Source organism: Helicoverpa zea, chromosome 19, assembly GCF_022581195.2.
Source record: "Helicoverpa zea isolate HzStark_Cry1AcR chromosome 19, ilHelZeax1.1, whole genome shotgun sequence".
Taxonomy (NCBI): domain Eukaryota; kingdom Metazoa; phylum Arthropoda; class Insecta; order Lepidoptera; family Noctuidae; genus Helicoverpa; species Helicoverpa zea.
Window position 1 is genome coordinate 2,820,216 of NC_061470.1, and position 25,057 is coordinate 2,845,272.

Genomic DNA, 25,057 nt, shown 5'->3' on the forward strand with positions numbered 1-25,057 from the left:
AACTATGTTGGGGTCGGCTTCCAGTCTAACCGGATGCAGCTGAGTACCAGTGTTTTCTGCTTCTCTTAGTATGTAGGTAGCGGTAAGTCTTCCATGTAGATATGTAAAGAGTCTGCTAGGCTTATTTAGTTTTTTAATAATTGTTCTATTAAATATTCGAGAATTCGGGTATTGCATTAATAAAAACAACACACGAAATAATTTTAAAGTCTTTAATTTTCTATTTTCAAGATGTTATTTTTACATTTTCCATACAATTTCACAAATTAATATTGACATTATTTATCTCACGATTTTATAATTAACACTTCTATTTTTACTCCTGGCAAAGGACATATTTTAAAGTTTCAAATAAATTAAAAAAATAAAATAAAAAACTGCCTCATTTATTTTAAAAATTATATTAGAACAGTTGCTCTTTTCGGGGCTGCCTCGGCATCAGTGAAATTCACGTTAAAAAAAAAACCTTAATGCCTCGGAAAAAGAAATCTAATCTCTATTTGCAAACCATTCTGCTCAACCCGAGGCTGCCTTGAGGAATCAAACAGTCGTTTAACAACTGGCTCATATAATTTACCTTTATATGATACGCATTAGATATACAAACTATCAGATTTATATGTTTTACAATATAATTTGGCATATTTCCATAAAACTATTTGTTACAACAATACAATAAATAAATTCAAACTCCCTAATGTATAATGTCTACGTACAAAAAACCTTTCATTTTTCAGTAATCAATAAACCTTACGACTAGTTTTACGCTTCCATAATTACTTAGTAATAACTTATTTCTATTTCAAACACAAGTTTACTGTCCTATAATAGTACCTATTTTATTTTTACTCAACTAAGTAAAATAATTAACACATAAGGTCAGTCATTTCTTTACATAAGTTTTGGTTGAGACTGTTCATCAAATCCTTCATTTCTACGTGTCATCAAATCAAACAGTACTACAGTTTTGGGAATGAAAAAACGTGTACCTACATGGGAGTCACTCTCTCTGGTTCTTTCACCTCTTTGAGAGTATACACAGACCTCCTCACGGCCCCTCCTTCAAACCGAGCATTCGAGACATGGTGCAAAACCTCTGGCAAAGATTCCCCATCTGAATGAATCACTGTTTCATCAGTCAGGTTCCCGCTTTCGTCTCGTCAAGATCTATGAAGAAACTCTGATGTTAAAACCTTCTGGTTGTTAGCTTTCAGCACCTTCTCGTGATGTCGTAGTCTATGAACAATCTCGTCGTGAAGAACATTGAAACACATGGCAGTGAGAGCGAGACCAGTCATGATGTATATTGAGCAAAACCAAACCGTGCCAGAAGACGCGCCATTCTTCTGCGTAGCTCCAGGAGCTAAATGTCCAAAACCAATCGTACTTAGACTCATGAAGCAGAAATATACCCCGTCTATTGGACTCCAGCCTTCCAATTGATACAACACTAACGCTCCAAAGAAAATGTATGTAAAAATGGCGGCCAAACATAAAGAAATTGGAGCTAGGATTGAAAACCCTCGGAGGGACACTTTGGAGTCTGTGTCAGTACAGCTCATGGAGTCACAGTCTCTTAGGAAGCTTAAACCTTGAGTTTTGTCTTTGATTGAATTTGTGCTTACACTGTGAGCTTGTGACGCAGATATTATTGTACCTGAAGGAGACCTGACATAATACGGCTCTTGAAGGTGTAAATTCTGATGCCTGTAATCATCTTGTCTTCGTACTTTTTCCTTTCTTTCTTTACTGGTCATAGTGCGTTCATCGAGACAGCAGTATCCGCATTTCGTGCATAGACAGCAACATAAAGCTCTGCTGAATACACTTCTGGCCAATCGTGACAGTAGGGCTCCGACAACGGAGAGATATAAGAGTGTTAAAGGTATGCCTATTACTGCGTACCCTATTGTGACTGCCTTTCCAAGAGCTGTTCTTGGCGCCACGCTGCCGTAACCTGAGAACAAAAAGTAGGATCAGCAAAGTTCTATCAAAGAATACAGTACTTTGATCGTATGTTATATTTGTTTAGATATGGTAAAATTTGGAAAGTAATTTAGGACATAATAAAGGGTATTGAAATATTTAATACCTATCAAGAAAAAATATATTATATCTTACCTATAGTAGTCAGGACTGTCAAAGAATATAGAAACGCTTTCGCGAAGTTCCACTCATAGTCATCAACTACCAGCGCAGGAGCTGACTCCAAGGCCCTTGCCCCTCCATACTGAGCTGATACATCAGCCGCCACTCTTGCCACCAACTTCTCCTGGAACCTGGCAATCTCCTGAGCAGCCAGTCTCGTCCAGTTCTCCTTATACAATATGTTTAGAGACACCGTAATCTCCCAAATACTTTCCACTGTTTGAGACCTCAATTCCTGACTGGCCTGACTGATAGTCCCATTTAATTTTGACAATGGTACTGACTTCTGATTTTCAGTAGCTTGGTACGATGTGGTGGCTAGAGTTTTCTGGTGAATCTTGGCCGCTCCCCCTTCAATGGCCAAGAATATGAAAGCACCAACCAAAGTATATGCAAGGAGTAGTGTGAAGATACCAAGATTCGTAACACACCCTGCGATAAAACTTTTCTTTTTACTCTTTTTAGTTTTGACACAGAGACAACACGTCGTGATGACGTCCTCGTCAATCCTGTAGTTCTCAGATTTGCCATTTTTCTTGTACTTCCCATTCGAATGGTTCTTTTTCTTCAAACTTTTGTCCATGTTCGTCTTCATGTGTTCAATATTCCCAATACGTGGCGACCAGTGAAGAATATAAGGACAATAGAGATTTTACAACATCGTCTAGTTAACCTTATTGAGAGGTAGAGACAGAAATCCATCTGAAACAAAAAGCCACGTTTATTTACTTTCCTTAGATTTTTATTAGTTTCGAATGAGCTTTCGTCGAGGCCTATATAAACCCAAATTCGACAGAATAAAACTGCTTTACTAGAAAAAGGCGGGGGCAATAAACTGAAAAGAAAAGATAAAAGTAAATTCGGTAAATATAAAGAAAGATATATTAGCGTGTGGTATAAAAATATGGGTTTGTTTTTTGGAGTCCTTTTTGACAGGCGTGAACAGTCTAGTTAGCACAGCTAGATAATATATCAATAGAGAATTGTTATACTGCTTATTTTCTATACAGACGTCATCGCTTTATTTAGTCTGTGTCCCAATTTTACGCTGACAATGTTATGGATTAGTTTCACGAGTTTTTTGTACAATATATAAATTTAGGTTTTATTTTATAACCTCTAGGTTACAGTTCAGTAATCTAAATAAAGCCTTTTGTTTACGACTGAAGATAAAATTAATAATAAAATGAAAAAAAGGTCAGTATCATTCTGTTTTTGATAGATAGCCTAATGCTATTGGAATAAAGAGCGATAAAATTAAGCCTTTAGCTATGAGCAAATTATGTTTACGACCATTTTTTTTTTTGAATAAATGGTTTACGTCATTTTAATAATGACAAACAAATGGCACTCGTACCAGGTCACTAGCAAAAGAATGTTTGATTTTACATTTATAAAAAAAAACGATTTTTAACTAAAGAAAAAAACAACGACAGGTATTTTTTTTTTAGCTAACTCCTGATTAACATAATAGGTAACAATTAAGTTTTATCCAAATAAAGGCTTTTTAAATTAAAATCTGTTGAATTTTTCATTTGTCTTTCACTTACTGTAAAGATAATCTTTTACGTTTAATATAAAGGTCTTCACATAAACAACAATAACAAACAAGATATTCAATGCATTAAGCGCAGTTACAAGTTTATTACACGCGCCGCCAAGTTGCCGGGAACAGCGGTATATCCACATTAGTGATCTCGTTAAAGGAGTAAGATTGTTACGCTCTGAGTGAAATTCGTAATTGTAGTGTTTTGTAGATTTTATAGTACAAGGCAGAGGATTATTAATCATCCTTATATGTTCTCGCACACTGCAAACTTTTATGACGAGTCTCGTAAAAATCAATAAAGACATGAATAGTATTTATTTATTATTTCAGAAATGTACAATTTTAAAATAAACATTTTCCCACAAAACCGGTTTAGCGGTTTGACTGTGGGTGATGAGCCGCATTGCCTTACATAAACTTATATATATAAACATTTATAATTTTTTAAACTACTCAATTATTTTATGAAAGTACTTTTTTAACTTAACTTTAAAGAGTCTTCTATTATTTTCTTCTCTGATGTCTGCCGGTAAACTGTTGAGCACATATGGTACACGCTTCTTTAAAGTTCTATCACCAAAATAATTATGAACCCTTGGAACAGTATATTTACCGGCAGGCATAGACCGTGTATTGTATGTATTTGATACAATAGATAAGTCATGCTCTTTCCTGCCGTGCTGATTTATGGTAAGTGAGAACACACATTACAACAATCAGGTATTCTTCCGATATCAGACTCGGCATCATCATCGTCCCTTCATCCCCTTATCCCAATTTTATTTTCAATTACCATTTAAGTATTTATTTTTTGGATTTTCTCCTTCCATACTCTTCTATCTGCCGTCATCTCACAAGTAACATTCTTTCTTACCATAATAATATCTACTTTCCCATAATCCATTCGATCAGACTAAAGAAAAAAAAATTGTTACACGATTTACTTTAGAATATATACGGAACTATGTAAGTTCGAAACTATGTAAGTTGAAATTGTCTTCAAAACAGATATACCTAGCTGAGTGTAAGTGTTTTACATAGCGAATGCCCATCTAACCTCCAGCCCAATTTATTCACCTTTATTTACCTACATTAATAGTTCACAAAATCCACAATTTCCCTACAAATTGGGACTATAACTTAACGAAACGTCATCGTAAATAAAACCGTATTAATCTCAGTAATTATTAACAGACAGCTCCACAAACTTCGACCATTAAAAGACTCTGTGTCAATGTACTAAAATCTCTTTAATTCCACTACATTAAATTCCAAAGATATTTCCTCAGGAAAATATTAAATTACACTCGAGGACACTTAAAACGGGCCAGTAAATGAGCTTTTGTTTTTTCTGACTCATTGGTTTGTTTCTGATTAATTTATTTAATCAATTGCTTATTCAGTTAAATGGCGGTCTTTCATGTTTTTCTGAGGCATTGAAAATTTAACGGGTAGGTACTTGGTGCAACCGTTGCTTGGATTTTTTTTCTGTTGGTTCATTTCTGAAAATAGATTGCAACGTAGAGAACAAGTAGATTTTATCCTTTACTTTGAAATTAATGAAGGATTCGGAAACTAAATGGGTTATTTTTCTTGACACCTTTTGAATTAAAAGTAAAATGTAATTTATATGGGTGATAAGTTAAAATAGATGCCAATCATAAATACTATCTCGTTTTGTTCAATCTATATTTCAATTTTACATCCATTTGCTAACACTAATATTATAGTAACTGCAGACTTTCGCCAACCGGTAGTTTATTTGGACTCATAAATCAGTATGAAGATGAATGGCAGTAAGCACATTACAAAGATCAGGTATATAGGGATTGTTCACACCAAACGTATTGTCCGCCGCTGACTGTGAGTATACTCACAGTCGGCCTCAGTGTGAACGTCGACTCAATCTGCAGTACGCGTACTCACCAAGCCGACAATAGGCTATAGCGTACGATGCGCTACATGTGTGAACAAAAGAATACGCTCGTGTAGGTTCACACTAGATGCGTACGCTGAGCGGCCGACTATTCTACACATAAAAGAGCTCAGTATTTGAAGTTGCTCGTAGTATTTTATAAACGATCTCTGAGATCACTCGTGGTTCCCATACGATAAAACTAGTGTATTTTAAAAAAAAATCGGACGTTTACTGATATTTCAATTAAATGATGCGCATTCAGATAGTTGCCATTTGCGAAGCTCTAGAGGAAGACGAAAATAATAAAAAGAAGAGATTGTGGGTACATCCCTTAAATTTGAAGAGATGTTTTCTTGGTCAATTTCATACTTTATATTTCGAATATAGACTTTATCCAAATAAGTTCAAGAAATATTTTCGTATGACAGTAAAAACATTCGATGAGTTACTATCTTTAATACGTATAAGTTTATATAAAAGGGACACTAATTATCGACGTGCTATTCAGCCAGAAGAAAGATTGACAATTACTTTAAGGTAAGAGGAAAACAACTTGTACTGTAATCAACACTTATTTATTATAATCAAATCAATCACGTTTAAACAATTGCGAAAAGAACAATGTCAGACGTCCATAGTAACTTAGGCTCAATAAAAATATTTCATGTACAGTGAAAATTCTTACAGTTTCTTGTGTAGTTTCCCGCTGATCCCCCCAAAGGATTGTTCCCCCCAAAAAATCCCCCGTGGGCAGAAAATACCCCCAAATTTGAGGGGAATCCCCCCAATCTGGCATCACTGCGCGGCGGTGCGGACGCGGCGGAGCGGCGGTGCGTACGCGGCGGAGCGGCGCTATTCGGCAACTGCGTCCGCGTAGCCAATCCGCGTCCGCCGTGCATAGTCGCGTAGTAAAATAATCGGCTACTGAGAGTCAGCTACAACAGACGACGTAACAGCGTATAGTCGGTTCGGTGTGAACGACAATTTCAATATATATGGAAAAGCAATAAACTGCGTAACGCGCGCTCACAGTCAGCGGCGGACAATACGTTTGGTGTGAACGATGCCTTAGCCGGTATCAGACCGACTGAAAAATTTGATTGAATTCACGATTTCTTTAAAAAAAACAACCATCGTCAACCGTCGGCCGACTGTTTTGTCTGCCGTGTGCTCCTAGGGTTCTCTTTCCATCGATTGAATTGACAATCATATCTCATTTATCTTGAAAGGGTAAAGTAAGATATTTCCTTGAACCATAAAGTAAGAAACTTTATCGGAACATCTTTTGGTGAAAAAATATCACCTTATAGGGTCATCTAACATATGACCTTTCAACTGAAACCTTTAGGGATTCTTGAAAAATAAGTAGTTTATGAGACTTTCGGAAAAATCACTAAATTGGGGTCCAATCGAATCCATCTGCTTATCTTTTTCTTTTCTAAGACTATGTTGGAGTTAGCTGCCAGTCTAACCGTATGCATCTGAGTACCAGTGTTTTACATGGAGCGCCTGTCTATCTGAGCCCTGTAACTGGATTGACACCACCTAATACCCCTTGGTAAAGCTATTTCTGACTTCTGACTACCCGTCACGACTATCACAGATGTCCAAATTATAGTTGGATCAATTAACTACTGATTATTAAACTAATGACTCATATTAATTTCAGAATTAGTTTAACTTGCAACTTAATTGGTTTAACTTAACTATCACCTATCGCCGAAAACATAGTTTACGTTCTATAAACATGAGTTATAATAACAATTGAAACCCTAATAACACCAGCAAGAGCATTAGTACATTCAAAGTCTAACCTAACACTACAGCAAAATTACTAACTCTACAAACGCCAAGTTCCAACAATATAAGGTGCTTTAATATTACCTGCCAGGACTTGAATGGGGGGTAGTATTGCGTTTATAGATTACAATAGTGAAAGAATTTCGTTCCCCGGAACAGTCAATTCAATTTGAGACATTAAACAAGTTAAATTAACATTGGCTCTACTCTGCATAACGTGGTTCACAAATTACGCGCGTAGTGTCTCTTCGTCAATGAAAACAACTGCTATCTCTTTCTATCCGTTCTGCAAGAGTGGCAACGCGCAACTCTACTGGATGGTTAAACTAATAAATTAAGTCAAATTTATACGTATTTTTTTTTGTATGAAAAAAAAAATGACAAATAATCAATTATTTATCTTCACTATTGTAATCTATAAACGCAATACTACCCCCCATTCAAGTCCTGGCAGGTAATATTAAAGCACCTTATATGTATGTCCAAGTAATAAGGTATGGCATTCCCAGATCACAATTACTGCTACCCAGTCGAGTACCTTCAAACATTACCTCCGGAGAACGGTACACTACAATGTTTTGCAGATATTTAAATTAAAATAAATAAAAAGAAGCTTGAAAAGATACACAATGTCTTCAGATTGCTGCTGTGTATTTTTTTTTTAGGTTGGGTACTTCTGTGTTTTAAAGCAGATTTTTGGTGATTATGTCACAAAGTGAAAAATATCCCTTGATATTTGCTGGTAAACGTCAGAAAATTTCGCATTTTCATTAATGAACATACTTTATATCATAGAAAATTAATTGTAACTCATATTATAGAGACAAGAGCATTAATGAGCTTAAGTAATACCAACAAAGTCTAACCTAACACTACAGCAAAATTACTAACACTACAAACGCCAAGTTCCAACAATATGTATGTCCAAGTAATAAGGTGTGGCATTCCCGGATCACAATTAACCTACCCAGTCGAGTACCCTCAGACATTACCTCCGGAGTACGGTACACTACTCGTGCGAAATTTTGGTGCGATGGTACAGAGAAATGCAGAAGTTCCATTTTAGTAGAAAATGTATTAAAATGAATATTACAAGAAAGCACGTAGAAGAGATGGCAAAAGGTTTTGTACAAGAAAAAATGTCCTAAGAAGAAATTTTTATGTTTAAAAGAATAGCTGACAATACCGACGGCTTTAAATTAAATATGTAAATGTAGACGTGAAATACTTTAATTTCACACTCTCGAGATAGTTTAAGGCGCTATGTTTTTTAAAAAGTTTAGTCAAAAATTTTAATAAGCCGTCTCTTTGCGAATACAGACGACATAAAACAATATGACAAAATGCTTCTTTTCTAACAGCAGAACCAACCCCATACATATAAAACACTGCATGATATCATTCCAAACACTACTTCTAACGTAATTAAAGTATCAACCAAAATAATAAAAAATCCAATTAAAAAACCAGCTCCTTTTCAATCCGCAGTACAAACTAAACCTTCTGACCACCTCCACTTACTTTCCAAACTAACATGAACTCAACATACCTTGTGACCATACCCCGCATTCTACCGTCGCCGGTCTTCTATCGTAAGCAATTAGACTTTGCAGTTGAAGCTATCTGGTCTATGCACTATTACTTACTAGGTATTTGGTACGTCTGGGAGTTCAAAAATGCAATTTGACAACCTATTTTCTTCTACAAATGTGTTTCAGTTTCCTTTTTGTAAGTGAACTTGGAATTGAAAATATTTCTTTTTTTTAACAATAAAGTGTCAATGTTACACTAGCTTTCACCCGTGTGTCCTTCCATAAATGGTCAAGACATCACCCATAAAAAGGCACTGAAAGATTTTTTCGAATCGGTTCAGTAGGTCCTGAGATTAATGCATTCAAGCAAACGTACTCTCAACAACACAAAGGCTTCATAATATTAGTAGTAGACACTTCACATTTGGCATAAATAAATATTGTAACACTGCTTTTCCACAAGTTTACTGTAATACATACCAAAATTATGTACCTAATTATACCCGGAAAGCACAAAAATAAGACTACAATAACAAGATTGACACTGACACCCTTAAATCCTCTCCAAGAGCTCTTCCAACGAATAATATGCAGACGCCATATTGATTGGCTCGGACATATGAGTGAAGGACGAGGGTACTTGAGTTCCAGATATTGGTAGTGTTGATGCTAGGAGCCTGAGGTCAAGATGATCCTTCTCGAGTGGCGCGTAATAAGTTGGTAGAGATGGAAATATTCTTGGGTTATTTGGTTATGTACCTCAGGTTATTTTCCGCGTTTTCACCCACGTGCCGGGGGTACTTTCTTCCCGTACTTGGATGAAATATAGTCAACGTTACTCGGGGATAGTGTTGACTTTCAACAGTGAAATAATTTTTGAAATAGGGTCTGTAGTTTCGGAGCCCTTGGGCCAAAAAAAAAATGTTTATTAAATCCGTGTAGATTGGTAAAAAATATTATTTCTTAGGCCGCTTTTAAACCTACCGAGGAGTATTTGAATCAGTTTGCGCGGTCCTGGTACACGAAGGGGTTCAAAATGAACAAAGATGGGTTTTAGTTAATAAAAGTCTGACACTACAAATGCATCCACAAAAGGGTGCATTTAAACTCATCTAATCAAATTCATTCAGAGATAACAAGGATAGAGTGCTCTGCGTCTTTTTACATAAAAATAATTTTATCGGAGAAGAGGCTATAAATGTGCGTAAGAAAGCTATAGTTTTGAGTTCAGTTGGTCTAATCGCAACTTTCATTTTAATCTGAATCGTGTGCTAATAATTAAAAACTGAGAATGAGATGACTAAGGCGATGTTAAAATAAAGATATTTCAAAATTGAGACCAATACCTAAAAGCGATATCATATTACAGGTAAAAATACCAGCCTATTTCAAAGCACGGTTGAAAGTGAATAGAACGCCAAATGATTTTTATTACTAACTGGATAGCGGAGATACGAATTTTCACATCAAAACAAATATTTATTTTGGCCTATTATTTGTTCCGAATCGGAATGTTTGGCTAAGGGATTTGTACGCCTTTGTGTATCGGCACCGAATACACAGGAAATCCTAGTGTGAAGAATTTGTTTATTTTCGCAAAAACAAAGCTTGGATATTTTGCTATCGGATACTGGGTAACGATCTGGTTATTTTTGTGTGCGATTAGAATTATTAGACCTATTTAGCATTACCTTACATTTTTTCCTAAAAATGTTAGTTGATTCTGCAAACCGCCAAAAAGACTCTTAAAAGAAAAAGTACAACATAGAGAATGATATTATGAACACCAGGACACCAATTGTTAATAGACCTACTTACTGCCACTGATAAAGTCATACCTGCGGCTAAACACTGGTCTTCTAAAATGTAAGTATGATTGCCATCAAATAGCCAGACGAAGAAGTACTTACTTAATAAAACCTCATAACTTAAAGCAAAATCTCGTTCCACCTTTTTTTTTTTTCCGACGTCAAAAATCATCAAATGACCCCTCCCGCTGTGGGTTAACAGCGGTGAGGGAGTGTCAGACTCTTACTGACTAAAAACCGTCGTGTTCCGTCATAGGCCTTTTAAGTACCAGGGCCGCGGTATCTCTTTCGAACAACCCGCAGCCCCGACAATCTGGTTCCACCTTCAAAATCAATTTAATCCAAAACCAAAGAGAATCTTCCAGAAAAATCCCGTCCAATCGGCGCTAAGTAATGTAACTCCACCCAAATCCAATTTCAGGTGACGTCGATAAAGATTTTGCATAAATCAGTGATATAATCCTATGATACCGCATTTTAGCCGCTGCCATACCTAATGTTCAGCAATTGAATACTCTATATCAATTTAAATGACTTATTTCATTACGCTGCACGAGGATTCTCTGGGATCTGTGGGCATAAATTCAGAAATTGATAATAAAATTTTAGTAGGATCGCATTATGTTCAGTGTTATATTCAATCGTTCGGATTTGTGGGGTAGGTGTTTGGGGCCTTTTGCGTGATTTAAATGAAGGGATTTAGGTATTTTTGGGTACCTGGTTATGTTTCAAATATATGGGTCCCAAGATTCGCAGAATGTTTATCGAATATTGTATGCTTGATTTCACTGCTTATGCGTACCTTATCTAAGAACTCGTATCAAGTAGACGTCTTATTAGCTGTTAGAATTTCAAATGATGATAACAATATTAATATGATTTTTAAGGAATCATTTTCATTGTAGTTTTTTATGTTGTCTATTTATTGAACAACAAAAACATCTGTACATTATTATAAAGAAACCTCAACCTTTTCGTTAGCCATTTTCGTTGCAGTAAAGTTTTTGATTTTAACAAATTCACAAGACCTGAATGAAAGACATTGGATCAACAGATATTTTCCCAATTGAACCTTCACTAAGCCTTATTAAATATTTAGTCATACCAACAACCAAATTCATTTATCCCAAATTAATTTCCCATCCACTCAGGCCAAGACGAAACACTGAACAAGTTTTTCCTCACACGTATTAAACGGGGGCTCCGAAGTTTGGCGGAACTTGCCGATTAGTTCCGAGCTCAAATCCGGAACTAAAGTAAAAACGATGTTCAGACAAGTGGCGAAGTTCGTTCGAAACTTGGAGCGGTTTCATAACGAGTTTGATGCGGTTCTGTTGCCAAACAAGGTACGGAAACCGAAAATAGCTGGAAGTTCGGTGTAGAGGTTATAAAAAATCTAGGATTTGTAGGGTTTTGGTTTCAATTGTTTCTTGAGGCTGTAATTAACTTTTTCTGTTAGATAATTGGTAACGAAGTAGCAAGTTGGCGCTATTGAAATTTAAACTGAACTTTCTCTTGGAAGTTCACACAGAGGATGCCATGGTCTAGCTAGAGTATTCGACAATGCAGAAAGCACGAAAACTAAAACAAAATCTGGAATAAATCAGTCACCAATAACAAGGTTTTACTTTATTTCCCACAACCGGGTCACAAATACCTTAAATATGGTCTCTCTTAGGCGTTGACTTATTAAGTTATTTTCGTCAAGGCGAGAAAGGCAGACAATTATTTTCGCATTTATAATATAAACAAGGATAACATTACAAATTCACGTAGGTACAACTTCCCCATATTCAAAGAACCCTATATTCCAAACAAGACCACAGACACACTTCACACCATCTAAAATTCGTACCACATAAACTTCCAATCAATAAGTCATCCATTAACACAGATAAATAACTTTTTGCTCACAACTTGTCTAAACATAATCCACTTAACCGCAAATTGGACGATCCACACTGTTATAGATAGTTCAACTCAGATTTGCGCGCGGCCCTATGTGTGCGTCGGCTTGTAAATATACAACTTTCGTTCGTGTGACAGTGACGTCGTCCGAGCATGACGTGTTCTTATCGCTTTTTGTTTTGGGTACAGTCATTTACAAAAATGTCTAGGTCTTCACGGAGAAAATGTTTAAGGAGTCAGGTAACGTTTCAAAAAATGAAACAACATTCAAAGCTTTTTATTATTACATTTTACAGTTTTTCATTATTTTCTCATACGTTTTTAGGGTTCCGTAGCCAAAATGGCAAAAACGGAACCCTTATAGTTTCGTCATGTCCGTCTGTCCGTCTGTCCGTCTGTCCGTCTGTCACAGCCGATTTACTCGGAAACTATAAGTACTACAGTGATGAAATTTGATGGGAATATGTGTTGTATGAACCGCTACAAAAATATGACACTAAATAGTAAAAAAAAGAATTGGGGGTGGGGCCCCCCATACATGTAACTGAGGGATGAAATTTTTTTTTTCGATGTACATACCCGTGTGGGGTATCAATGGAAAGGTCTTTTAAAATGATATAAAGTTTTCTAAAAAACATTTTTCTTAAAGTGAACGGTTTTTGAGATATCAGCTCTCAAAGTCGTAAAAAGTATGTCCCCCCCCCCTCTATTTTTATAACTACGGGGTATAAAATTCTAAAAAAAATAGAGGTGATGCATGCTAATTAACTCTTTCAACGATTTTTGGTTTGATCAAAGTATCTCTTATAGTTTTTGAGATAGGTTGATTTAACTGTAATTTACGGAACCCTTCGTGCACGAGTCCGACTCGCACTTGGCCGGTTTTTTCAAATTGACATTGACAGTATCTAAGAAATAAATGAGGTGAAATATCTAAGATGAATTAAATACTCCTTATATATTTTCTAGCTCGGGGTACGAGGACAATAAATAAAAGTGTGGACTAAAAATGCAAAATACATCATAGGTATGATTTTTCAAGTAGCGATTCAGAATCATTAGGTATAAATAAATAAACATTAAATTACGTAATAACTGTTTTTCTTTAAACCGCCGTAACGTACCCCTAAATAACTGTATTTGTATCCGACTGTACCTCTTCTCACGCACACAAAGTCACTGTATATGTACAAGGGTTACCCACACATAAGGCCGCGCGCAAGACTGAGTTGAACTTACTATAGACTTTCACGGAAAAAGGAAAAGCCTAAAAAAATCTTATTACAGGGTTTTTCTGAGCTGATGGAAGAAAAACAGTGGGATCTAGGCTTCCTTGTTTGAATAAAGATTAGATTGATTGAGGTATTAAACCTGCTAATTACATATGATCTTTACGAAGTTTATATCTAGAATCTAAAAGTTGGGTATTAATATTATTCGGCTGAAGAAATTGCCACCAGTGGTTCCACCGTCATACCGCAAGAATTACACGCAACAGGGCAAAGATATATGCCTATAAGCCTTCTTCGACAAATGAGCTATCTAACACAGAAAGATTTTTTCAAATTGGCCAAGTAGATTCCCTGATTTTAGCAGCAAGTTCAAGCCAACAAACAAATTCTGCAACTTTCGTAATACCTATTAGAATAGACACAGAAAATTACCAACACTCCGAAAATCAGACAATCCCTCTTACGCAAGCACATACTATAAACCATCTTAGAGTACAAAATGTACTGTAACACTACACAGCATATAGTGGGTCATGGAGAACAAAATGAAAACGGAGGTGCTTTAACGGAAAAATCACCTAAGAAATAGCGCGCCAAAAAGCGAGAGAGTGGGGGGACGAGGAACGATGCTGTATTCGCCCTCTTACGGCCTCTTCTTTGGACCCGAACATTTTTTTCAATGCCAAAAACCGTTGACAGATGTCTCAAAGAACCTAAACGCCTAGTTACTGATCGTTTTGTGTCATGCCCACCGCATTTGACCTAGAAGAAGGCGCCTGACCTACCTGCATTATGGCATCTCCACTCATCTCCTTACTCCATGAGTGTGTCATTATGCTACCTAGTTACACAGGGTGCTTCGCTAGCGAGTCTGCGAGTATTACGTATTCAAGATACAAAGCCTATTGTATTTTCTGACATTACACTTCTCGACGCATACTGTACTGTATTTAGAAGTTGTATTTACAGTTTGTTTTGTTGGAAATGGAATCGGATTTCATATTTTGTTGAAGCTCTTTTAATGGTGTGTAAGAAAGCTTTTTTCTGTGGGTGTTTTATTTTTCATTTGCCTTATTTATCGTCCTACTCTGGTCGGACCACACAAAGAAGGATTGGGCATTCGACGTTAATCAGCACGTTTTCTCACTCATGATATCAAATTTTATAGTCCAGATGTTACGGTATTTTTATCACTATTATATTTTAAATATTTATATTCAGGATTATTTTAACCGTTATTTTAAACGTTTACATCGAAAAACGTTTTTCAAAGTATTTTCTGAAGCAATCCACTTTTCCAACAAAAGATTTCTTCTCGCGCAAACCATTCCAAAAAACCAAAAGAAAAAAAATTTAACCGACCAGCGTCCAGTATTTCAATTACCACAATATCAGTGCAAAGCCAAGTTCCGAGTCTCAACCCTCCAATGTCCAACGTCTCTCGGAAAATACGGAACGTATAAATGCAGAAATTCCGCAAGGTAGTACGAAATATTTGCGTGGCATGCACGGAGACTCATGTTAGACAACCAGGCTTGCAATGCTAGACAGGGTCCAATTTAATTGAACAGTAACCGCCGACACTCGACTCTGTATTCCGAAATTGGAATCGGTCAAGTGGCATCCGGAGGGTTAAGCGCCATCTTTTATTTGTGTTTTATATTTTAAATATTGTATACTTTTTTTGTTTAAGTAGGCTTCAGTGAAGTGGTTTGCTTTTTGTTTTTAATTGGTGTTTTCTTTTATGTTCCGAAAAGTCTCGAAATTGTCCCTTTGTTTCGTAAGTGTTGTGAAGTCTTTTATTTATCGCCAGCCTTTTTCCCGTGGTTTTACCCGCATCCCGTTCTAACTAATGGGTTAAAATATAGCCTATGTTACTCGAGATAAGTGTTACTTTCCAACAAAGAAAGAATTTCAGTAGTTCAGTAGTTTCGGAGCTTTCAGGGTCTTACAAACAAACAAAAGTTTACTCTTTATTGTATTAGTATTGATTTCTATTTTAGGATTGAGTGCAATGATATTCTTGATATTCAAAACAGTAAAGTTGAAATTAATATCAAGGACGACCCCAAAATAGAACTTCGATCCGAAACAATTAATCAGCAACTTCACAGCAATAATTTTCGTCCATTCTTTGTCCCCCACTTTGACCCCTGATTTCCAACCTATTGTTTTCGTACTTGAAACTTAAAGTCTAACACGATTCAGTGACAAGGGCTAAGTATAATTAATTTCGCCCTTTTGACATGTCCATTGTCAAAATTCAAATCGTTTAGCCTTCCGAAGTAAGGGTGACTTTCTGAACCACGGAGGAAGGAAAGACAGCGGAGATGCCATAAGGAAGGTAGGTCAGGCGCCTTCAGGTAGGTCAATTTAACGTGCGGTAGGCGTGATCAGTTGCTAGAACTAGCGAGATGATCGGGTTCCATGTCAAATTAAAACTATTCTGTCAAAGATTAGTCTTGATTGATTTGTCATTTTCTTTTGAAAATAATGTGTGGGTTCTTAGTAAGGCGTGTAAAGGCGGAGCTAGTAACTTTGTAGATTTTGCGTTATGACATCTCCACTAGTCATTTTATTCTCCATGTTCTGAACCCTTTTGGTATTGAAAAGCAACATAGCAAAATGGCTGTATCTGAGCTTCTTCCTGAAGACAAGAGAATTGAAAGGATACTTTAAACTTGAAAAGCTATCTTAGTTTGAATATAGAACACGTTTTATAAATGAGGTATTGTACAGTATAGGTTAATTTTTAACAAATAATCACTAACTATGATGATAGAGTGTCCATATATTGCAACCCATCTTGATCTATGCCACTGTGAAGTATTAGACAAAGCTGTTATTTTTTAATATTTTGCTTGATTTAGTATTTATAGATTTGAATTACCAAGAACATAAGTGTATGTCCGATATCTGTATTTTAACGAGTAATTACCAAAACCGATGTACTAAACTGTATATGTATCTGATGTAGTTACTACTAAACTAAACTACTTAAACAGCAGTCAAATAAACACTAAACTTAAAAACTACTAAACATTTAAGTACACAACATAAACAGTTAAGTCCGCGACCATAAAATGAAACCATTCAATAAGCCATAATAGTGAGCAATAATACGAAATACATCTCGTTTCAGGCAATTCAGGACCAAATTAACCAATATCACTTCATTAGACCCATAAAATAGACCAGATAGCTTTAGTGTGTACTATTTAGTATATAAACTACCCTGAACGTAGAGTACACTGCAAACTTTTAGTCGGCCGATAGTTTGTTTGGGCTCATAGATCAGTGTGAAGATGAATTGTAGAACGCATATTACAAGGATCAGGTATTTTCTTTAAAGAAAGCCAACCATCGGGGTCTGTTTAGCCTGCAGTTTCTGTCCGTGAAATCTCGCAAGCTGACCTCAAATTATCCACAGTAAGTAATCTAATAGCTAAGCGTTGTCATGTCGAGTTCCTCTATGAATCAGAAGGAGTTTAAATTGGTGGATCCTGCTGTCATTTGAAGATATTTATCAGTCATTACGGGTAGTCAGGAGCCAGAAAGTCTTAGGTTTTGAAGAGTATCAGTTTCTCCAGGTAATTGAGTGGGGGAGATCAGACGGGCAGTCGTTCTATGTGACACACTGGTATTTGCATTCGGTAAAATTAAAAGCCGACCCCACTGTATTTAAGAAAAGGCTGGGCAGATGATGCAAGCAATCTATTGAAGGAGAAAACATAACGTCTATTTTTGCCAAACTCACTTTACTCTTCTCCAACATCGAACTTATGACCTCAAGATCAGAACCAGTGCAATATCTAGTAGAATCAAGTCTAGGGCGTAACCAAGTAATAAATTATACTTAAGCCCTCATATTACATAGCTTTGATCTACGATAGTCTTGCTTAAGCCATGAACATAATTTTCACCATGGCACATGAAATATTAGTTCTCGCCTTACTATGAATAGAAGCCACAGAGAAGATTCATACCATTTATTTAAATTAACGATAGAGTAAGCAGATTTCATTTTATCAGAGCATTTTCATCATAGCTGACAGTATTGTATATCACATAGTGCCAATGTGCAATGCCTTTTGGGTATAATACCAAGTGACATCGTTGAGGACCAATTTTTGATAATATACCTACAACTAAAAACAATTATAAAATGGCATCAAAAAACTCCTCATCACTGCCCACCGGCAGTGTACCCAAGAGGCTGACAGCATTACCACGTTGGATGGCAATGCTTAATTTTTCAACAAATTGTCATGTTCAAGTTCAAGTTTTGTCATAATAACTACAACTTTATCGACACGACCAATTCTGTCGACTAGTTAAATAAATTAATAGTTTTAAATTCACTGCAAAAACATGGTTTTGTAAATGCACATAAAAATCAAAAAGTTTCAGCTCATATTTTCCAACTCTATTATCAGTAAGTGTCACTGTAATATTGTCATCAGAACTACATACAGCTGCCAATTTTAATGACTATACGATCCTTGGAAGATGGTTGTGCATCGATATTTCTGATTTACAAACCGACACTTAATATAAAATGTTAAAGGAAAAACGCCGAATTTTTTTAACTGGGGTCCTTCCGGGTACCGGCCAAACTGGAACCCGGATGTCAAAAAAAAGGTTTTAAACGACTTTTTTGCACGGACCTTATTATAATTGAAAATATTTTAAATGGATGTGACAATCTACTTTTTATATTTCACGGGTTTATTTACTTAACATGTTATATTACGCAGGTATAGAAGGTGAAAAAAGTAATTGAATATTAGTTAATTTAATGTGGAATGGAAAAAAGTACCTGGGAATATCAGACAATTAGTCATGGACTATCGATTACTTAGCCTAATTGTTGCTTGAAACGGGCCGTCTAAATAGACGATGCCTAAGTCCAAGAATAGCAGCTTCTCCGCCTTATAAGATCACAAAGTTTAAAATAACTTATCAAAATTGAGAAGCCAAGTAATTCACTAAAATCACACGAGCATACTGTACTTCCTAATTTAACCATAAACCCTTCCAATCTCAGAGCGATGATAATGTAATTTCAAAATACAATATCAAAACCATTGTTCAGGAAAGTAAAACATGCGATTTATTATAAGTCGAGCACACAATCTATAAAGGCACCATCAGACACCCACGTAAAACAATACAAGCGCTCAACAAAAGCTATTGTATCGACGACAACGTTGAAATAAAGACGAATAAATTTCGCCGTGTTCCTCCAAAACTCATTTTAGGCAGCAAGTAAATTAATTTTATTATCAATTTCGGTCCATTTACTCAGCTTAAGGACATTACTTTGGGCTGTTATGAAAGTCAAATTGATAATCTTTCACCGGTTTGAAATGCGCGGAGTCGTTGTGATAGTCTGAGGAGGTCATTACTTTTTATAGAATTACTGATGTGAAAATTTAAAATGGGATGGAAGGGGATAAAGGAAAGTGTGTGGGGATCGTAAATGTGGATGGCGATTGGTTATCTTTGTGTGCTGAAAGGGTAGGATGGTGATTAATATGGGGATTGTCATTTTGGGGAGGTTATTGTTATTGGCTGAATCTTTTGCAGGCAAATATCGGAAAGGTTTATCGGAGACCAAAATTCGGAAAGGGAAAAGTTCCAAACTAAATAAAATTACGGATCCTCTTCTCTACAATGCGATAATATCCTATATAATGAAATTGTAAAATAACGATAATCAAAGCAGATTTTAAAAATAGTAAACAAGTATCCAGAAATAAAATTGTAGAAAGCTGAGAGTAACGTACAGAGTAACGGCACTGAAATACGATTTAGAAGAATACCTAGAACCACTATGTATTGTAGAAGAGCTGTATTGTTGAAATGTTGAAAGAATCTTCAGTCAAAATAATGGGCAAAATCTTCCTCAGGAACGCCTCTATGTATTGGTGAAATACACGTGAAAATTTTTATAAGTATTTTTTTTCATCATTTTCATTCTACCCAAGTATACATTACATATATGCCACACCCGATATATGCTAATACTTCATCAATTTAAAATCATCACGATTCGGACTCACATACTCCAATGTATCGTAAAGCTAAAATATTCCTTGTTCAGAATATCAATGTGAAAACGTTTATAATGAAATGGTTGATTAATCGACCACCTTACAAAAGTCCTGTAAATCATTATTCCAACGAAAATGACTACAAATTCAAATATAAAACCATTAAACTAGTTATAAACGTGAAAGGGCACAATAAACGGGCCATTGATAAACTTATCCGCGCTCATCATTCAAATGAAACGCCGGCTACCAAGAGTTTTGTATCGGAGTAAAACTTTTCACGTTCGGTAACAAACGAACAAACTTTGCCTATTTATTATATTAATGTTGATGATATAAAATGGTGGAATACCTGCAAAAATGTAAGCCGTTTTCATCTAAGAATATAAAGAACAATGTCAGACGTCCATAGTAACTTAGGCTCAATAAAAATATTTCATGGACAGTGAAAATTCTTACAGTTTTTTGTGTAGTTTAATGTCAGAAGCTTTTCTATGTTTTCCACTTTTGCATTGAACTTCTCAAAACCAAATTATTCTAAATTATTAAAACGAAAAACCTGAAGTCGATAAACAAAATAATTACTTTTAATACTTATTTTAAACAAAATATTTTTTTTTTTTTGGAAAAGTTCTAGATAACAATTAAATATTTTATAAGAAGTTAGTATTTTATATTTAAATTGTTGTAGTAAAGCACTTTCCGTCTTACCACAAAAACTTTTTAACGTCAGTTTAAGACTTGTCTAAAAAAATGTCAAATTATGACGTTGACATATGGTTCATTTTGGAGCCACATTTTTTTTAGACAAGCGTAAAACAGTGGTTAAAGTTTTTGTAGTAAGACCATATGTGTCCGTGAGAATTTAGTTTTGGAAGTTGATTGGGTGGGTTGAAACCTGACATTGTTCTTTCTCGAATTGCACAGCCAGTGGTCCCCGCTGTGGGTGCAGCGTGAGGGGGTGTCAGACTCTTACTGATTAAAACCCACCATGTTCCTTCTTAAGCCCTTTATGTACCAGGGCCGCGGTGATTCTTTCGAACAATCCCGAAGCCCAAGGAAGAGTGTGCTGAGTCCGAGTTTTGTAAGATGACGCCCACGATATGTGACTCGACTAAAATTAGGAGTCCTACTTTACACCACATGATGTGAATGGTTTATAAAGTCTGCTTTCTTATGAGTGACCTTTATAATACGACCAAAAGCCGATGACAACTTTATTAAATAATCAATTCTAAGTAGCATTGGCAGTAGCATCTCCAGTTGGTTCAATGATCGAAGTTTTTAATCTACGATGAGTTTTCTTTTGGAAAATTCTAATTATTGTAAAAATATCAGCCTTTAGTAATGGAGGACAAGAGTTCTTTCTAAGAAATGCTTTTACAGTAAATCAAGTTCTGAGAATTCAAACCTTTTTGGGTAATTAAAGTTGTACTTTTATTTGTATTGGATATTTCTCAATTGAAATTATTTGACTTCATCATCATCCTTCTTACACCAATTTTATTTTATGTCGGCGCAGCATGTTTTATTCTTCAATACTGTGCTATCTGCCGTCATCTCACAAAAAACAATATTTCTTAATAGCCATATCGACTTACACATATCCATCGTTTCTTGGTAGTCTTATCTATCCACGTTTATGCTCAAAACCACGGAGGAGAAAAGACTAGTCTTTTAACCTCCGTGCTCAAAACCATGCTCACAACATGATCTATTCTTTGACCTCATATTATTACAGTATTCTCATCTGCATTAATAAATAACAGTATATTATGAATATTTGTGTCACAAACCTCTTTTCTATTTTTCCCTTTTTCATATATTGACTGATTCTTTAAAAAAAATTGCAAAGCAGTGTCTTGAATTACAATTTGGTCTAAATAATATACTTAACCGACAAACGCACTAAAGCCAATTTATTTCACTTAAGAGTTACACCGAAGTTGCGTACTTATGTTACAACCAGTATTTTATGTATTTTAAGAAAATTGTATTAATCATTTTCATGATTTTGACAAGATTTGCAAAAGATTTCAGATAGGAGCTGAGCGCGTAAGTTGAAAAGCAGACAATATGGCGACTTCAGAAAGAGCCTATGCACAATGATAGACTACAAACTAAAGGTTTACTAATGCTGGTACCTTAGTAAGTAATAAACCGATTACCACAAATATAGCAGATCTCTCGTCGCTTGGGGACTCGTCTAGACCATTTACATGTAGTAAACTAATTAATTTATTCATAATGGATATGCTTTACTGTTAATTAAAGTTGCTCTAGAGTTTGAGTGAATATAATTTGAATTTAATGGTTTCAAGAGACATGGACTCTGAGACAAAATATGGCGCTGATTTTTTTATTTATTTTTCGGCATCTAAACTGGAAGTCCGGTCAATTTTCTGTTATTTTAAATGTCTAATTTAAAATAACAGAAAATTCCGGAAAGCCAAATATTGGTGGAGCGTGTGCTTCTAAGTTATGCGGTCCACAAGAAAACTTTTATGACTTTTCTTATTTTTTTTTTTTTGAAAACGTTAAGATTAATCAAAATAAATAAAGTAAGGTTCTTCTACGCGCGACACATTTCGCGTCGCACCGGTCGCATGGTTTCAGGTGTCATTGTTTGAAAAAGTACGGTTTGAATGCTAGCTGCCGACTCCAACTGCCGACCCTACATCTCGCGATTGCATGAACAGGCACCAGCTGCACTACTTTTGTATGTAGTTACATGAAACCCTTTTATTTATTTATTTATTTTTGGATTGAAGCGGCAGCAGCATGTACTTTCACCCTCAGATATCGACCGATTTTATGCAGTCACTGCAAGTGGGGTCGGCAATTGCAGTCGGTAGCTTTCAAAACTCACTTGTATGGTATTTGAATATTATTTCTTGTATAACAGTAGTCTTTGTCCTTTTTCAAGCTCTAGACTAGAATATCTGTGTACCAAAATTAATCGGTTTAGTACTTTTGTCTACTTACTAGGCTAACTAGGCGAAAAATCGGCATTTTTAACGTCAAAAATAGTACGCAAAGACAGCCCCTGAAACGCCCACCTTTCACCACTTCCTATGTGTTATTATTGGGAAGAAGTGCCGCAACAAACTTCATAGGTATCATCAAAAGAAAGGCATATTTTCTTTCGCATTTATAATATTAATTAAAATGTATATGGGTCTACCTTCTTTTAATTCCGAAAAACGGTCACGAAAAGGTCATAATAGGTGTTTCTGATTTAATAAAAGAAGTCTCATAAAATTGTTTTATGAGTAAATACTTTATGAGCTCATTTTACGGCCTTATTTATGAATACGTAGATCATTTTATTTACGTATTTACTGTTATACGTGGTATTTTTTACGTATCGGTATAAAATATATATGAATAAACTTCTTTTCGAGTTTAATAGGTATCCTTAGGTGCGGAACTAACTCTGTGTTTGTCTGTCTATCGCGCTTTCAGCCAAAACTACTGCACAAAAATGTAGTTAGGTTAGGTTAGGTTAGGTTAGGTTAGGTTAGGATATATATATAATACAAGCTGTTGATTTGCATTTGTGCCATAGTTCAGGAGGAGGACATACAATACGTAAATAATCGATTGGAATTACAGTAGATGGGAAATAACTAATATGCACTGCTTTTTTGTCATTGTAATGTCGTGGTATTTCAGAAGTACCTAATCTTTTATGAATGAAATTTATGAGTGATCGTTGCGTATGCTTTGTGTTTGCGTTTGTGTGAGGGTGCAGCACGGTTTTAAGGCCAGTAACATACGCGCCAAGTTTAAATAAGGCTAGATGACATTTACGGAATTCCGAAAAAAAAAATTACGTACCAATTTTTTTATTGATTGGGGTCGAGAATCATTAGCATAATTACCTCCTTGAATATGGCACGGATGCAAATCAACAGCTTGTATAGGTAGTCTGGTCTTGAAAAAGGATTAAGGCTTCATATCTGGTTCTTGATTAATGATCACCACTTTGAGTAATCTTTATGAGAGGACGCCTTTGGATGTTTCTCTTCTAAGTGCATCTCCTAATATCAGTAAGATATATTAATATCTACGTTCAGGGCTCGGAAATTGCTAGACCGATTTCTAACTGTCAGGGAATCTACATTATCTCTTATATTTTATTCTAATATAAGCTAGCTTGTATATTACTGCCACGTTTCACCAAAATCCATTCATCCGTTTTTTCATATAACAGCCAGAAACAAACATACCTACATCCTTATTAACTTTCGCATTAACAATAGGTTTCTCTCTTGACCTAACACTATTGTCACATTTGACAACACAAAGGACAGCCTACACTATCTACAGAGCAGAACTTAGTTATAAACAGGAACATTTCCTTGTCAATGGAAAATCAATCGTATTTCATGATGTATAAGGTGCTAATTTGATGTTAATAAGTGATGACTTGTGTGAATTAGTGACAACCTTACGGAGTCTATGGAGATGGATTTCATTCAATTAATATGTTCGGGGGTAAGTTAATATTTGTTGTCAAATTATGTTAAAAAAATAAAGAAAAAAGCAGATTTTTTATCTACATTATAACAAATAAAGGAAATCGCTAATAAAATAAATAAATAAAAAGGTATTGCAAACTGACACGTCATATTTTTAACGCGTAAATCAATCGAGTTTGGGTTTATTTTTATATTGTTAAGCGAATAGTACAAAGGTTTATAATTAATAATTATTGTAATAGATAACTTACCTTACGAAGTAAAGAATGTAGTTATTCCATCACCCAGAAACAATTCTTCATTACATTTTCGTTTAATCTTTTCCATATCATTGTCTATGATGATCGATTCTTCTAGGCAGTATTTAATTTGGATGATTTCAATCAAGAAATACGTTTCTATCTCAAAATTATGTAGTCATAGCACATCTTTATTAATTCGATCTATCTGTCAACACTCTATCTGTTAAATCCACAATCAGTTTTTAGCACAAAACACTAAAACCCGCCATTTTGTTCACGTCAAACTGTCAATCAATTGTTTTTTTCAATCATTTGAATTTAGAATGTGCAACACAATTCAATTTTTATTAGCAAAACATTTTAGTTGGTGTTCTCAAATC

At 35.4% G+C, this 25,057-nt stretch overlaps 1 protein-coding gene across 1 annotated transcript; it reads right to left on the minus strand.

The window, feature by feature from the left end:
- Positions 1-211: 211 nt before the first annotated feature.
- Positions 212-25,057, minus strand: LOC124639568 (potassium channel subfamily K member 18-like). The gene is made up of 3 exons (XM_047176998.1): positions 24,687-25,057; positions 2,122-2,850; positions 212-1,957 (listed from the first exon to the last, which is right to left on the minus strand). Exons 2-3 carry the CDS (start codon positions 2,741-2,743, stop codon positions 1,161-1,163), a joined length of 1,419 nt encoding a protein of 472 aa, XP_047032954.1. The 5' UTR covers positions 2,744-2,850; positions 24,687-25,057; the 3' UTR covers positions 212-1,160.